Source organism: Chelonia mydas, chromosome 3 (assembly GCF_015237465.2).
Source record: "Chelonia mydas isolate rCheMyd1 chromosome 3, rCheMyd1.pri.v2, whole genome shotgun sequence".
Lineage (NCBI taxonomy): Eukaryota > Metazoa > Chordata > Testudines > Cheloniidae > Chelonia > Chelonia mydas.
In genome coordinates this window covers 44,192,684-44,207,238 of record NC_057851.1, presented here as the reverse complement: position 1 = coordinate 44,207,238, position 14,555 = coordinate 44,192,684, and the positions used below count along the sequence as shown (strand labels likewise).

At 46.6% G+C, this 14,555-nt stretch overlaps 1 protein-coding gene across 3 annotated transcripts in view; it reads right to left on the bottom strand.

Annotated features, from left to right (window-relative positions):
- The window catches only part of LRRC1 (leucine rich repeat containing 1), a 171,998-nt gene that overhangs the window by 48,687 nt on the left and 108,756 nt on the right, over positions 1-14,555 (bottom strand). For 2 of the 3 annotated variants that reach the window (XM_007055064.4, XM_043542375.1), the window contains 3 exons: positions 13,885-14,057; positions 10,972-11,108; positions 7,486-8,449 (listed from right to left, as the gene is read on the bottom strand). In XM_007055064.4, the coding sequence (XP_007055126.2) occupies positions 8,291-8,449; positions 10,972-11,108; positions 13,885-14,057 (469 nt within the window). In that variant the 3' untranslated portion in view covers positions 7,486-8,290. Of the gene's footprint in view, positions 1-7,485; positions 8,450-10,971; positions 11,109-13,884; positions 14,058-14,555 lie in introns of those variants that run through there. The other variant, XM_043542374.1, reaches the window with a different exon arrangement.

Below are 14,555 nucleotides of genomic sequence, written 5' to 3'. Positions count from 1 at the left end.
TGCTGGAACCCTGGTGAGGGCACTACACAGGACAGCCAACTACTCTAATACCATACTAAACTTAACCTAATGTACTAACTAATATATACAAGAAAAAAAAATTATCAGAAACTGAGACCAAAAGCAGAGTTCTGACTGTAGCCATGGGCTGAAAGCAGGGACGGAGAGGGTCAGAGCCGTGCTGCCCTTGTATGGCTTGGGGAAGGGCTAGGGCTGTGAGCACCTCTCCTAAAGGTACTGCTGGGCAAAGTTCTCTGGCCCCAGTCCACTGGATGTGCACACACCTAAGTAGAATACATAGCTGCATCTACTTGAAGAAGAAGTTCTATTATTGTTTCTGCCTGCCACCCCCACTCCCCTTTCTGTGCCTGCTAAAGGAAAAAAAAAAAAACGGTTACTAACCTTCTCGTAACTGTTGTTCTTCACGTCCATTCCACATTAGGTGTGCTCGCGTCGCGTGCACGAGCTTTGGAAACTTTTTCCCTTAGCGGCTCCCGTCGGGCCGGCAGGGCCCCTGAGTGGCGCCACTGCACCGTACATATATACCCCTGCCGCCCGTCTCCCTCCAGTGCCTTCTTGCCGGCGACTCCAACAGAGGGGTAGGAGGGTGGGTGGTGGAATGGACGTGAACAATACATCTCAAAGAACAACAGTTACGAGAAGGTAAGTAACCGTTTTTTCTTCTTTAAGTGCTTGTTCACGTCCATTCCACCTTAGGTGAATCACAAGCTTACCTCTGGAGGAGGGTAGGAGTCACGGAACAACTGATTGGAGGACCGCTCTGCCAACTGCCGTGTCCTCTCTGGCCTGCTGGTTGACTGCGTAGTGGGTTGTGAAGGTGTGCTCCGACGATCAGGTGGCTGCTCTGCAGATCTTCTGGATCGGGACCTGTGCCAGGAAAGCCGTGGAAGTCACTTGCGCCCTGGTCGAGTGGGCCGTGACCGCCGGGGCTGGAACACCTGCGAGCTCATAGCACGCCCGGATGCAGCTTATAATCCAAGACGAGATATGCTACATCAACACCGGGAGGCCTTTCATCCTGTCGGCTACGGCCACGAACAGGTGCGCGGATTTAGGAAAGGGCTTGGTGCGTTCCAAATAGAATGCCAGCGCTCGACGGACATCCAAGGTGTGTAGGCTGCGGTGACTCGGGTCCGTATGGGGTTCTGGAAAAAACACCAGCAGACAAATGTCCTGGCCCAAATGGAATTGCGAGACCACCTTAGGGAGAAACTTGGGGTGCAGTCGGAGCTGCATCTTATCCTTGTGAAATACTGTATATGGTGGCTCAGAGGTGAAAGCCCTCAGCTCAGACACCTTTCTGGCCGAGGTAATGGCCACCAGAAATGCCACCTTCCAGGAAAAGTGGAGGAGGGAGCAGGTAGTGAGGGGCTCGAACGGGGGTCCCATGAGCTTAGAGAGGACCAAGTTAAGGTTCCAAGGAGGGACTGCGGGGCATGAGTACGGAATCATCCTCTCCAATCCTTTAAGGAACCATCCCACCACTGGGTGGGAAAACACCGAGCCACCCGAAAACCCCGGATGGAAGGCGGAGATGGCCACCAGGTGCACTCTGAGTGAGGACGGGGCCAGCCCCTGCTGCTTGAGGTGCAAGAGGTACTCAAGCATGGCTTGCACTGGGGTCTGGCACGGCCGCACCTGTCGGGGCTCACACCAATGCGAGAACCTTTTCCACCTGGCCACATAAGTAGCCCTGGTAGAGGGCTTCCTACTGCCAAGCAGAATCTGCTGCACAGGAAGGGAGCACTGGCTCTCCAAGGCATTTAGCCACAGAGCTTCCATGCTGTCAAGTGTAGTGATTGCAGGTTGGGGTGGAGAAGCCGCCCGCCGTCCTGCGTGATGAGGTCCCGGTGTAGGGGCAGGACTACCGGGGCCTCCACCGACAGCTCTAGGAGCGTTGTGTACCAGTGCTGGAGTGGCCACACCAGGGCGATGAGGACCACTGCTGCCCTGTCCCTGTGTACCTTGAGCAGGACCTTGTGTACCAAGGGGAGCAGAGGAAAAGCATACATCAAGCCCCCTCCCCCCAGGATTGCAAATGCGTCTGTGACTGAGCCCAGGCTGTGGCCCTGGAACTAGCAGAAGTGCGGGCACTGGGCGTTGGCCCTGGTGGCAAACAGGTCTACCCGAGGAAACCCCCACCTGTGGAAGAGCGAAAGCACGACGTCTGCTCTGAGTGTCCACTCGTGCATGCAATATGACCTGCTGAGGTAGTCCACCAGCTCGTTTCGCACCCATGGGAGATACGACGCCTAGAGGTGAATGGCGTGGGCTATACAAAAGTCCCAGAGGAGGAGAGCCTCGTGACAGATCAGCGAGGAATGGACCCCACCCTGCTTGTTTATATAGGACATGGCAGTAGTGTAGTCTGTCAGAACTGTCACGCTGTGACCACTCAGAGTGGCGTGAAAGGTCTGGCAGGCTAGACGAACTACCCTGAGCTCCTTCACATTGATATGGAGCGACCGCTCTGCTCCGGACCACAAGCCCTGAGTCCTGAGGTCCCCCAAGTGAGCCCCCCATCTGTGGTCTGACGTGTCTGTCACCAGCGTCAGGTCCGGTTGTGGGGAGGCAAAGGGGATGCCTTCGCAAACCACAGGCTGGGACTGCCACCACAGCAGGGAGTCCAGCACACCTCTTGGGGCTGTCACTACCAAGTCCAGGGGGTCCCTGCCTGGGCAGTACACCCGAGCGAGCCACGCCTGCAGAGTCCTGAGTCTCAGTCTGGCATGCCTGACCACATGCGTGCATGCTGCCATGTGGCCCAGCAGCCGCAGGCAGCACCTGGCCGTTGCCATTGGAAACTGGTGCAAGGAGGCCACCACTTGCTGGATAGCCCAGAATCAGGACACTGGAATGCTTGCCCTGGCCTGCACCACGTCCAGGACCGCCCCTATGAATTCCACTTTCTGCGTGGGCAAGAGAGTGAACTTGGGGACATTGACCAGGAGCCCTAGCTCACGGAACAATCTCAGGGACACCTCCACGTGGCCCTGCACTTCGGCTTCAGCTCGATCCCCCAGGAGCCAGTCGTCGAGGTACGGGTAAACCTGGATCCCCTGCCTCCGTAAGAAGGCCACCACCACCACCACGCATTTTGTGAACACCAGTGGGGCCATGGCTAGACCGAACAGGAGAACCGCAAACTGGTAATGTTCTTGGCCCACGGTGAAGCGCAGGAACCGCCGATGTGCTGGGTAGATGGCGAGACGAAAGTATGCGTCCTTCATGTCGAGGGCAGCGTACCAGCCTCCCAGATCCAGGGAAGGGATGATGGTACCCAGAGAGACCATGCGGAACCGGACCTTGACCAGGAACTTGTTGAGCCCGCGCAGGTCTAAAATGGGATGAAGGCCCCCTTTGGTCTTGGGGATGAGGAAGTACCGGAAGTAGAAACCTTTCCCCCTTAGGCCGTGCAGCACCGCCTCTACCACCCACACCTCCAGCAGCAAGCGAATCTTGCTCTCTAGGAGATGCTCGTGAGAGGGGTCCCTGAAGAGGGATGGGGAAGGGGGGTGGGAGGGAGGGAAGGAAGAGAATTGTAGCGAGTACCTGTTCTGTACCATGCATAAGACGCAACGGTCCGACGTAATGCTGGACCATGCTCGGGAGAAACGGGCCAGGCAGTTCAGGAAACAAGGGGACAGATCCGGTGACTGGTTTGGTATGCTGTCCTTGAGCGCACCTTCAAAAGCCTGGCTTAGTGCCCAGCTGGGATTTGTGCTGACCATGGTTCTGACCCGGAGCATTATTGTTGTTATTATTGCGCCATCGCCTGTTATCCCTGTTATCACCTACAGTAAGGTTCATGCCTGTGACGAGGCTGGTACTGGTACTGGTGCTGAGGCGGAGGCTGCAGCTTAAAGGGCTTCCTCTGTGTCACCAGCGTGTGCATACCCAGCGACTTAAGTGTAGCCCTCGAGTCCCTGAGGCTATGCAGCCGCGCGAATGTCTGGTCCAAAAAGAGCCCAGACCCTTCAAAGGGGAGGTCCTGAAGCGTACTCTGGACCTCAGGTGGCAGGCCTGACTCCTGCAGCCATGCAGAGTGCCTCATGACCACCCCGATGCGATTGTTCTGGCCGCCATGTCTGCTGAATCCAGGGAGGCCTGGAGAGAGGTCTTAGCTACTGCCTTGCCCTCGTACACCAGGGCTGTAAACTCCTGTTGGGAACCTTGCGGGAGCTTGTTCTTAAACTTCCCCACCGCTGCCCAGGAGTTAAAATTATGCCTGTTGAGGATGGCCTGCTGGTTAGCAATCCTCAACTGAAGGCCACCTGACGAGTACACCTTTCTGCCAAAAAGGTCCAGGTGTTTTGCCTCCTTGGCCTTAGGTGCCGGGGCCTGTTGACCAGGACGCTCCCTTTCGTTCACCGCCGAGACCACCAGGGAGCATGGACTTGGGTGGCTGAACAAGAATTCATAGCCCTTTGACGGGTCAAAGTACTTGCGCTCCACACCTTTGGCCGTTGGAGCGCTGGAGGCCGGGGTCTGCCATATAGTCTTATAATTCAATTGGATGGTCTTAATGAGGGGGAGCACTATTCTAGATGGACCTTCGGGGCTCAAAATGTCCACCATGGGGTCCTCCTGCTCAACCGTCTCCTCAGCCTGCAACCCCAGGTTCTGGGTGACCCTACGCAGTAACTCCTGGCGGGCTCTGTGGTCTATGGGTGGAGGGCCAGACATCGCTGTTCCTGCCACCGCCTCATCCGGGGATGACGAGGTTAGCAGCTGCTCAGCCCGCTCTGGCTGGTCCTCCTGCTCCCCTTCTCCCATGGGAGGGGCCTCTGGCTCAGGCTGGGAGACTTTGAGGCGACACCGGAGTTGGTGCTGGTCTCTCCGGTTTATCTTGGGGGGATGCTGGAGGCCTGGATACTGTAGTTTCCGGTGTCGTTGGGCACCGGTGCGTGGAATGGGACCGCTGCAACGAGTAGCTCGCCCTGGACGGGACCCCTTGGCACTGTTGATAGGCCCAAGGAGGCCAGAAAGGCCAATGACCTGGTGGCCCCCATTGGGGGTACCACCCCATCTGAGGGTCCTTGCCGTCCGGAGCATGGTGTGAGTAACTGTAACGGCTGGAGTCGGTGCCGGACTGCAGCGATGCTGACTGCAAAGGCCACTGTGGTGCCGATGATCTGTGCTGGCGGGAGGTCGACGAATGGCTCCTAACGGAACCGGAGTGAGACCGGTGCCGACATCCCCGGGACCGGCACCAGTGTTCTCAGGACCAGGATCGGCGTCTGCGGGAGTCCTCCGGCGAGGGCCATCTCAACTCCTCCCAGTGCCAGTCTCTAATCGGTGCCGGAGAGCGTCATGACTCTTCCGTTACTTCCTCGCGCCGACCCACTCCCGGTAACGTGACTTTCTTCTGAGCCGTGGGGTAATGGGAGTCCGCAGATGCAGAGCTCGACTGGGACCAACTCCGGGAGCGATGCTGGGACAGTGTCCTCTAACGGCACACCATTGCCAGCTTACCCCTCAACGGTACCCGTGGCATGGGTGCCGGAGGATTCTCCCTATATGGGAGGGGGCTCGTTGCCGACAGCTCAATGAGGTCCTTTGCCGACTCAAAAGGTACGAGGCGTGGAGGGCTGATCCATTAAATCCTCGAGCCCATCATCCGCACTGAGCTCACTTAGGCCTGGGACTTATGGTGCTGAAGCCACCGGTGCCAGCGCCGGTACAGTGGCCTTCCCACACTTATTGGTGCTTCTATGCAGGGAACGTCTGCGCCTTCCTTTTGGCTGCGCCATGGAGGACGAGTGGTGCTGGGGCCTAGTCTGGCTCTCTGGGGCCGACAGCTTTCGGTATTTAGCCGGTGCCGGGTTTCCCGACGGCTCCGGGACACTTCGCACCGAGGAAGCTGGAGCCGGCATCAGGCGCTCCGGGTCCGGTGGCTGCAATGCGGCTTCCATCAACAACTGCTTTAAACAAAAGTCTCTTTCTTTCTTTGTTCTTGGCTTGAACACCTTGCAAATCTTACACCGCTCAGTTTGATGTTCTTCCCCCTGGCAACGTAGACACGAGCCGTGGGGGTCACTAACTGGCATAGGCTTGCAGCACGTGGCACAAGCCTTCAACCCGTGGGCCTGGGGCGGGTGCTGGAAGCCTTCAAGCACCTAATCAGTCCAGAACAAAGGTATGCTAACTGATAACAGCTATCTATGAGAAAGGCTAAGGGATTGCTCTCATCCAAGAGAGAGGTTGTTCCAACGCTGCCACGGACGGCAAGGAGGAACTGGAGGGGGTCGGGCGGCAGGGGTATATATGCACGGCGCAGTGGCACCACTCCCGGCGGGGCCTGCTAAGGGGAAAAGTTTCCGACACTCATGCACGCGACGCGGGCTCACCTAATGTGGAATGGACATGAACAAGCACTCGAAGAAGAATTGAAGTTTACAGTAGCCAGTTTCTTTAGCCTTCAAAATATTCTTGCTAACAATACAAACCGGACAAAGAATTTCCTTGCTGTAAGTTTCTCAAGTCTTCCTGTCAAACATTCAAATGTTTACAAGAAGGTTTAGTTCCAAATGATTATGTGCTGAGAAAGTAACAGGTTTATTTTGATCCAATTTAAGTCTGTTCATTTCAGTTATCGACTTGCATCTGAATGCATTAGGTACATTAAACCTGTGTTCTGAACCTAAAGGCTATTCAGTTGTCTACATGGGATAAGTTAGCAGTCTTGGTCCAGTTCCTAGTGGACACAGACACACAACATAGATACAATCAAAACTGACTTTACTCAACTGATTTAACTGGGACTTGGTCCTGCTTTGAGCAGGGGGTTGGACTAGATGACCTTCTGGGGTCCCTTCCAACCCTGATATTCTATGATTCTATGATTCTATGACACCATTGTTTCAAGTCTCAGCAGAAGTGTCAAGAATTTAATATATATGGAGACTGAATTGGTCTGATATGTATGCCACAGTCCAGGAACATTGAGAGTGGCAACATGAGAAACCTTACAATGCAACTGTTCGTGTTGTATTTGCACTGCATTTGAGAGACTACTGTCTCCAACATATGTTAAATCTGGTACTTTCCACAGCATTACATTCAGTTTAACAGTGTTTACTTAACTTAATAAAGCCAGTGTTCACTTATTTAAGATGTAGCACAATAAAATGTACAAATAAAGTCAATTCGAATATTTATCATAGCAATTTTAATGATACAATAAAAAGCTACTGAGGCTTTCAGATTTTTATTTTATTGTGGTTTTATATGTAGATATAAAACCTGCAAAGCACTTTAAAAGAATATCACTCTTCTTGTGTCATACATAAAACTAGTTTCATACTGTGCTTCTGAAAGTCTAGTGTGCATTTTGTTCTGTTTATTTTACAAATGGCACATTCAACTTTAAAAGTGGGAGCATGAGTTTCTATTGACTGCAATCCATCATTGCATCCAAAACAAGAGGTTTCCTTATGATTAAGTTAAAGTGTGAGTGCATTGTGTAATAAACAGTAGCAGTCTGGTCATTTAATCTCAACTCAGCATACAATAAAATAAACAGTTGTGCTTCACAAATTTGAATCCTGTGATATAAACATCAGTTTTCCTTTTTTTTGTAATACCCCAAAGGTTAATTACTGCTTGAAATGAACACTTCCAAACAGGCACGACTGTTTTAACCTTGCTCTGCCCAAGGCTTCTGTTTTCTTTTAAGACTGGTCTGACGTACAAGACACATTAAGGCACAAGTGGGCAGTACAAACAACAAATGAATTCAACTGTCCATGAAACTCACGTTCTCTTCCACAAATACTAAAATATGTACCGATTAAGATAAATTTCTTTTTAAAAATGAAATACACCATTTTGTTATGAAACTCCTATACAAAATTTTAAAATTTACACCATCTGAGCTGCCAAAGAGTAAAAATGTATCCATTTTCCACATAAAACTATATTTCTCACCAGCATATCTAGCAACTGGGAAGAAGATACCCCAGCACTTAGGAAAAATCATATTTCCCCACATGTAAGACAAAAATATGGCACTACCTATACAGTAGTGTACTCTATTTATTAAAAACAAACTAAACTATTAAAAGTACAATATTGATTTGTAGATTATTGGTTCAATGCCTGGCTGAGATAAGGCACTTTCTTCCAGTGATCAGCACCTTCCACATACAAGGAGATGATGAATCAGGTTCTGGTTAAAAACAAAGGGGTCTGAATGACGTCCCAGAAGACGACAGGAACATTTCAACAGCAGGGGAAGACACAGGAGGTAAAACCTGGAGATGTAACTCTACACAGAAGTGGTCACTCTGTCAATGGCATTAGTGACCTCGTTTTTGTTTGAATCCAGTCCTTTAGCAGCATTCATATCATTCCGTAAATTCTCCACTGTCTTTTTCATGTTCTTTAACTCTCCAGGATGTGGAGTGGCTCGCCTTAGAAGTGTTCTCTAAAAACAAACAGTGGAGTAAACGGTTTTGCTTTTGTCTTTTTGAACCACACACACTTTCAAGGTTTTAGCATTTAATACCAAATATTAGCTATAACATGATTTTTAAAAATCATAATGTTAATTTCAAGATATGTTAATTTCATAGCTGCTTGTTGATGAAGTCAGTGAAAGAGGTCTTTGGGGGGGAAGGGGGGGGGAGAGAACAGACTCTGGGCACATAATTTTCCTAATCTGCCCTGTTAATTTGAAATCCACATCAAAAGAAGTTCCCAGTTGTGTGTGTGTGGTGGGGGCGGGGGGGGGTGGTCATGAAAAAACTACATGGGATTTTCAAAACCGCCGAAGTGATTTAGGAATTAATTCCATTAACCAAACAAAACAGATGCTTTTGAAAAAATCCCACAACACCTCTCTGTGATGTCTCTCTATATGGTCAAGTAAATGTTTGTGTGATGTTCTACTCTCCTTCCATCATCAAGAAATGGATTAGATTATGTTTTGCCAAACAGACACTGAACTTGGAGGGAAAGAGAGGGAACATAACAACAGTTTATTTTCAGTAATTCTGTACCATCTGCTAGAGAAGAATATGTCCTTATGTTGGAATATGTGCAAGGAAAGTTGACAAAAGCTAAATGGAAAAAGATGATTTACTTGCATAATTTGAATAACCAGTGAATTAGCTTTTAATTTTCTTTTTAAAAAATCTATACCACATTAAGTATAACAGCATGAGTGTGTGTGCAGGTGCATATGTATATAATTTTTAAAAATAAGTGTTTTGTGTACTATTATTTACATTATTACAGTAGCATTAGTGAACTATAAGGGGCATACGTTGGGAATTAACGACTAGCTGAATAAAACACTTTTTTGATTAGATCACAAAATGATTTACATACATATTTTTTTTTCCAATATCAAAAGTGGACTGCTTCAGGGCAGTCTGTAAATCCCCAAGTAATGTCCTGCACTTGAATTTTTAAAAGTGTTTCAAAGTGCCTGCTGTTCCGAGTTCATTACAAGTGGTTCAATAAGAAGAGGTAAAAGTTTTAGAGTTTAGTTAAAGATTCTTATTTCACAACCTTATGTGGTTCAGTTATGAAAAGTGACACCTTATTCAAAACGCAGTTCTGCTGTGTGCTGCCCCAGTCACATATGCTGCCTTCAGTGACCAAATTTAGTTTTACTACTTTTTACTCCAGTTAGCCCTGCACAAATGACACAACTGAAGAAAAATAAACTAGATTATATTCCCCCTTGTGTATTCACAAAAGTTGCTTACTAAGTTTCCATCAGCTACCCCTGTGGAAACCAATACAAGGCAATCACAGCTGGCAAAGATGTCAGAGGGACTAATCTGATCTGCTAAACCCTTTACTCCTGGTTCTGAGAAGGACGGACCCTAGCTTGTCAGATCGCTAGTTCAGTCTACTACAGAGCAGGTAGTAAGGAAAAAATATATCTGTATACTTGTAAAATGAGCATATTTGATATGCAAGTGATTGTTAAAAATACTGTCTGTTTCAAAGTCACTCTTCAGAATAAAGCCATTCTGCTAGCATGTCTGGAGTGTTATAATTAAGATGTTCTTGAGAGAGTACAGATCTGAAAATCCCCATGTTTGGAGATTTTTTTAGATTTGTGTTTTGATGCAGGCTCACTTCAAATTAGGCTGAAGGCGAAGACATCAGCATGCCTCTGAAAATGTGCATGCAAAATTGGTACTATCAGCAAGTTTTGGGAGACATTTAGAAGTCTGCGGAAAGTTCTTTTGGCGCTAAAAGTCTCAATATTTACAAGTAGTTGCTGTTAGTGAAGCAAAGCCATTACAAAAGAATGCTTTATTTCAAAGACCACCTCAAATTTTTTATTTCCAGGGAGTATGAAATGACCATTTAATGGAGGTCTCATAAGTACAGTGACAGATGCTCCCAATAGCCCTTCTTCATTTGAGTTGGAAACAACATGCAGCAATGTGCCACATGCCATCTGATTATGGACACTATGTTGGTATCAATACATATGGTCATGAGATGAAGGAGGGGTAATGAAAGTGGGGGAAAAGACAAACATGATAATGGGGGTAGAAAACTCAATGTGGACGCATGTCGGAGTGTAATAACTCAAAGTTACTGCCTAAAGGACATAGAGTCCAAGGCTTACACCTTCCACAGAGCAGAAGAAGACCCTACTCCTATCCTGCTTTTGGAAAACTGGAAGGAACCATCCTAAAAAAATAAAGAAAAAACAGACTAAAATTTTCACAGTAAGAGAGTCTTGTTTTAGCAGAACTGAAAGTTGTATTTGATTTAAGCAGATAAACAATACCAAATTTAAAAAGCCTTTTTAAACCACTATAAAACCAATGTTTAACAGCTCTGCTATAAACATAGAAAGTCTGCTTCTACTGTTAGAAACTTGGAATGTTTAAGGCAAGATGTAGATAGTCCAAACACTTTTTACTCTTTTGCATTTTAGTCACTACATGTGTAATAGCGTATGTTTAAGAAACGTACCATTTCATTATCCTCTTCATCTTTTTCATCGTCTAAAAAGCGGATTGAACTGATTCTGTTTACTGCACGCTCATTCCAGGTTTCATCTGACATTTCAGTTACCAAGCTCTCAAATGCACCACATCGGGGCAGGTTATCTGTTATAATGGAAACAAACAAAGCTGAACCTTCTCAAGAAAGAACATGTTAACATATATTATGAGGACTTTGGGGTTTAATTTCATTTTGCAGGGTTTGTTTTTAGTAATTTTTAACTTTTATGTAGATGTCCAAAAATTGAGTGGGTTTTGGGGCTCTTTGTATATAATATACATTACTAATTACATTACTTATTACAATGTATCCTACTGTAACAAGTAATCTCTTGGTAATGTTACCTAGTGCACTTTAACTTAGTACTGTTTCAAACAGCACAACATTAAAATGCACTGGGGAACCTTTAGTGCACACCACCACCTCTATACAGGCCAGTTAATGTGCAACATGTTAGTGAATTTTAGACATCACACCCTTGTCTGCATTAGTATTCCATATAGACAAGCCCTTAAGTACAAGTAACCATTTCTGGCATTTTTCCAGTGAAACATTCATTTTTTTGTACTGGGGGTGTTATCAGCTAAAACTGAAAATTAGAAGCCCTAATTATTACCTACTCATCCCATGCAAAAATTCTACTGACCACTCACTTAGTCAAGCAATTTTATTTTTGACAGAAGAGAAAGATAGCAGTTTTTTCATTATCAAGCATTCATCACGAAGGAATATGTAGAGTGTATGTGTTTGGTTAAAACTATACTTTTGGATTAACAATCTGGCTAAGAAATGAGCCAAAAGGTTTGTAGCTAATCAACAGGCAACAATACAACATTTATCAACTCTCTGTCATTGGCTGACATGATGTCATGTTAAACAAGTGGATGAGACAGTGGCTGGTAATCCAAGAAGCTGGACCCACTACACTTATTTTGTTTACATCAGGACTATGGTCTTGTGTGCCACCCAGTTTCCTACTGTGACAAAGTTCCTGCTCTATCTTGGTGGGTCTTGCGCTTATTGGCGGATTTGCTCGCCTTGGAGCTTCACAGCAGCCCTCAGCTTGGCCGTTTTTCTGAATTCACAGTCCAGGTCGACTCCTCCTGTGTCTGACCAGGAGTTGGGAGGATCTGGGGGGAACCCGGGCCCGCCCTCTACTCCAGGTTCCAGCCCAGGGCCTGTGGAATGCAGCTGTCTAGAGTGCCTCCTGGAACAGCTGTGAGACAGCTACAACTCTCCGGGCTACTTCCCATGGCCTCCTCCCAGCACCTTCTTTATCCTCACCATAGGACCTTCCTCCTGGTGTCTGATAATGCTTGTACACCTCAGTCCTCCAACAGTCTGCGTTCTCACTCTCAGCTCCTAGTGCCTCTTGCTCCCAGCTCCTCACACCACAAACTGAAGTGAGCTCCTTTTTAAAACCCAGGTGCCCTGATTAGCCTGCCTTAATTGATTCTAGCAGCTTCTTGATTGGCTGCAGGTGTTCTAATCAGCCTGTCTGAATTGTCTCCAGAAGGTTCCCGATTGTTCTGGAACCTTCCCTGTTACCTTACCCAGGGAAAAGGGACCTACTTAGCCTGGGGCTAATATGCACTTCTATTACTCTCCTCTAGCCATCTGGTCCGACCCTATCACACTACCTATCAGTGACACCTCCCCCATCACACTACCTATCAGTGACACCTCCCCCCCCTCCCCTGCCCCAAGAGTAGCATGCCTAAACCCCCTTCTCTAACCAGGCTATCTAGGTTCCACTCTTGCCACCCCCAAGTTTTCAAAAATCAGCCAGGTTCTCAAAAATCATGACATGGCTTTTTTTGAAAATCATGATTTTTAAGCCAAACAAATAAAATCTTCGTGCTTGTTTATTTGCCTTCTGGTTTGAGATTTTAGGATTCAGATTTTCAATCTTTGTCTCTGCAACTATGGGCACTAAAGGGTTAGGGGTTTTTTTGGTTTTTGTTTTTAAATTAAATAGATTCTCATGTAATCCACGTGCCTCTTGGAGTTGGCCTTTAAGACAGACACCAAATATAGAGAATCACAATAAAATTGTGAGAACCGACAACACTGAGCAATCACCACAGTATCTGAGTACCAATAAATAGCTGTTACTTTTGTGGGCATATCTGACCCTTCAGATATTGGGTTGCCACAGAAGTTCTAAAGACTCAACTGAGCCCCGAAGGGACTAGTTACACATGAGGGAACAAAGCGAAAGAGTTCGTAATTTAACTGACCCCACCAATCCCTCACCTATTCTTTTAAGACTGAAATACAAAGTTACTGCACAGTATTTACATTTGAGAGAAAGCCTGTTGACCCCTTTTTGACAGAATGGTGACATGCTAGGGATGATAATGCCTATTTTTTATGACATCTGCTATTAACTCACCTGGATTTTTCGAGTCAAAACTCAATCTTCAGCTTCCAACTCTGTTCCATAGCCACATACACAAGTTTGAAAAACATATATCCACTTTGTACACATGTGCTTCACTACCGAGCTCTCATGGATTTGGGGGGTAACAAGATAATTATGCTTGCTTACTTTGTATTTTCGTTAAATAAATTCACACTTATATAACTGATGTAGAGGAGAGGTAAATCAATTTACTTATCAACTTACCCACTGGAGTTAAAATCTTTTGAGACAGTGAATAGTGAAAGGCAGAAGAGAAGCTCTTTAAAGGTGAACAACGAAAATGTTATCCGTTACCAAATATTAACTGTTTTTGTTATCTTTTTTTAAACAAAAGCTAAATAAACTAAAGATAAACTAAAGCTTTTTGTACAATGCTGGGGGGAAGATACCAGACAGTAGATTTTTAAGATGACAGTTCTGCTGTATGTGGAAATGATTTTCAAAGTATACCATACCTTGGCAACTGGGCTCAGAAGGCATTTGAGGAAGTAAAACACATGTTAAAATTTTCTCTCCTGTTTCAGGGTCTGTGTCAGTCTGGAACATCAGCAAAGGTTGGGACTGGTTATCAGACAACCACAAAGCCTTCAGTTTCAAGGAAGTCAGTGACAGAGGAAGATGTATCAGCCTAATTTAAAAAGAAATGGGAAGTCTGAAATTTCAGGCCAGTTTCTAAGAGACTTAATAAATCAACCTGCCCAATTGGGCAGCGAACCAGTTGCACACCTGCATATGGTTTGATTTCAAGTAAAAATAAAGATGACTCAACGAACTGGCTAACCATCTCACTTTATACCTTGTGCCCGGCCTGTTCTACTCAGCTGTTTCTCGTTATGCTTAGATGTAATTTGGAGCAGGGAATGTCTTTTCATTGTGTGTGTACAGTGCTGACTACAATGGGGCCCTGGTTCAGGCCTCTACTTGTGCAACAATATAAACAACAAATAAATGAATCCAAAACACCACTGCATGACATGAGATCTGTAAGCCCAGTTTTTATGCTGATAAAAAAGTATAACTTCTGTTGTTTTAACATTTATATGATTAACCTGATTGTCAAACTTCCCGTTTAGAAGGATCAGCTGGCATTAATGCGTCAATTCACCAGACTTCACCTGAAGCCAAG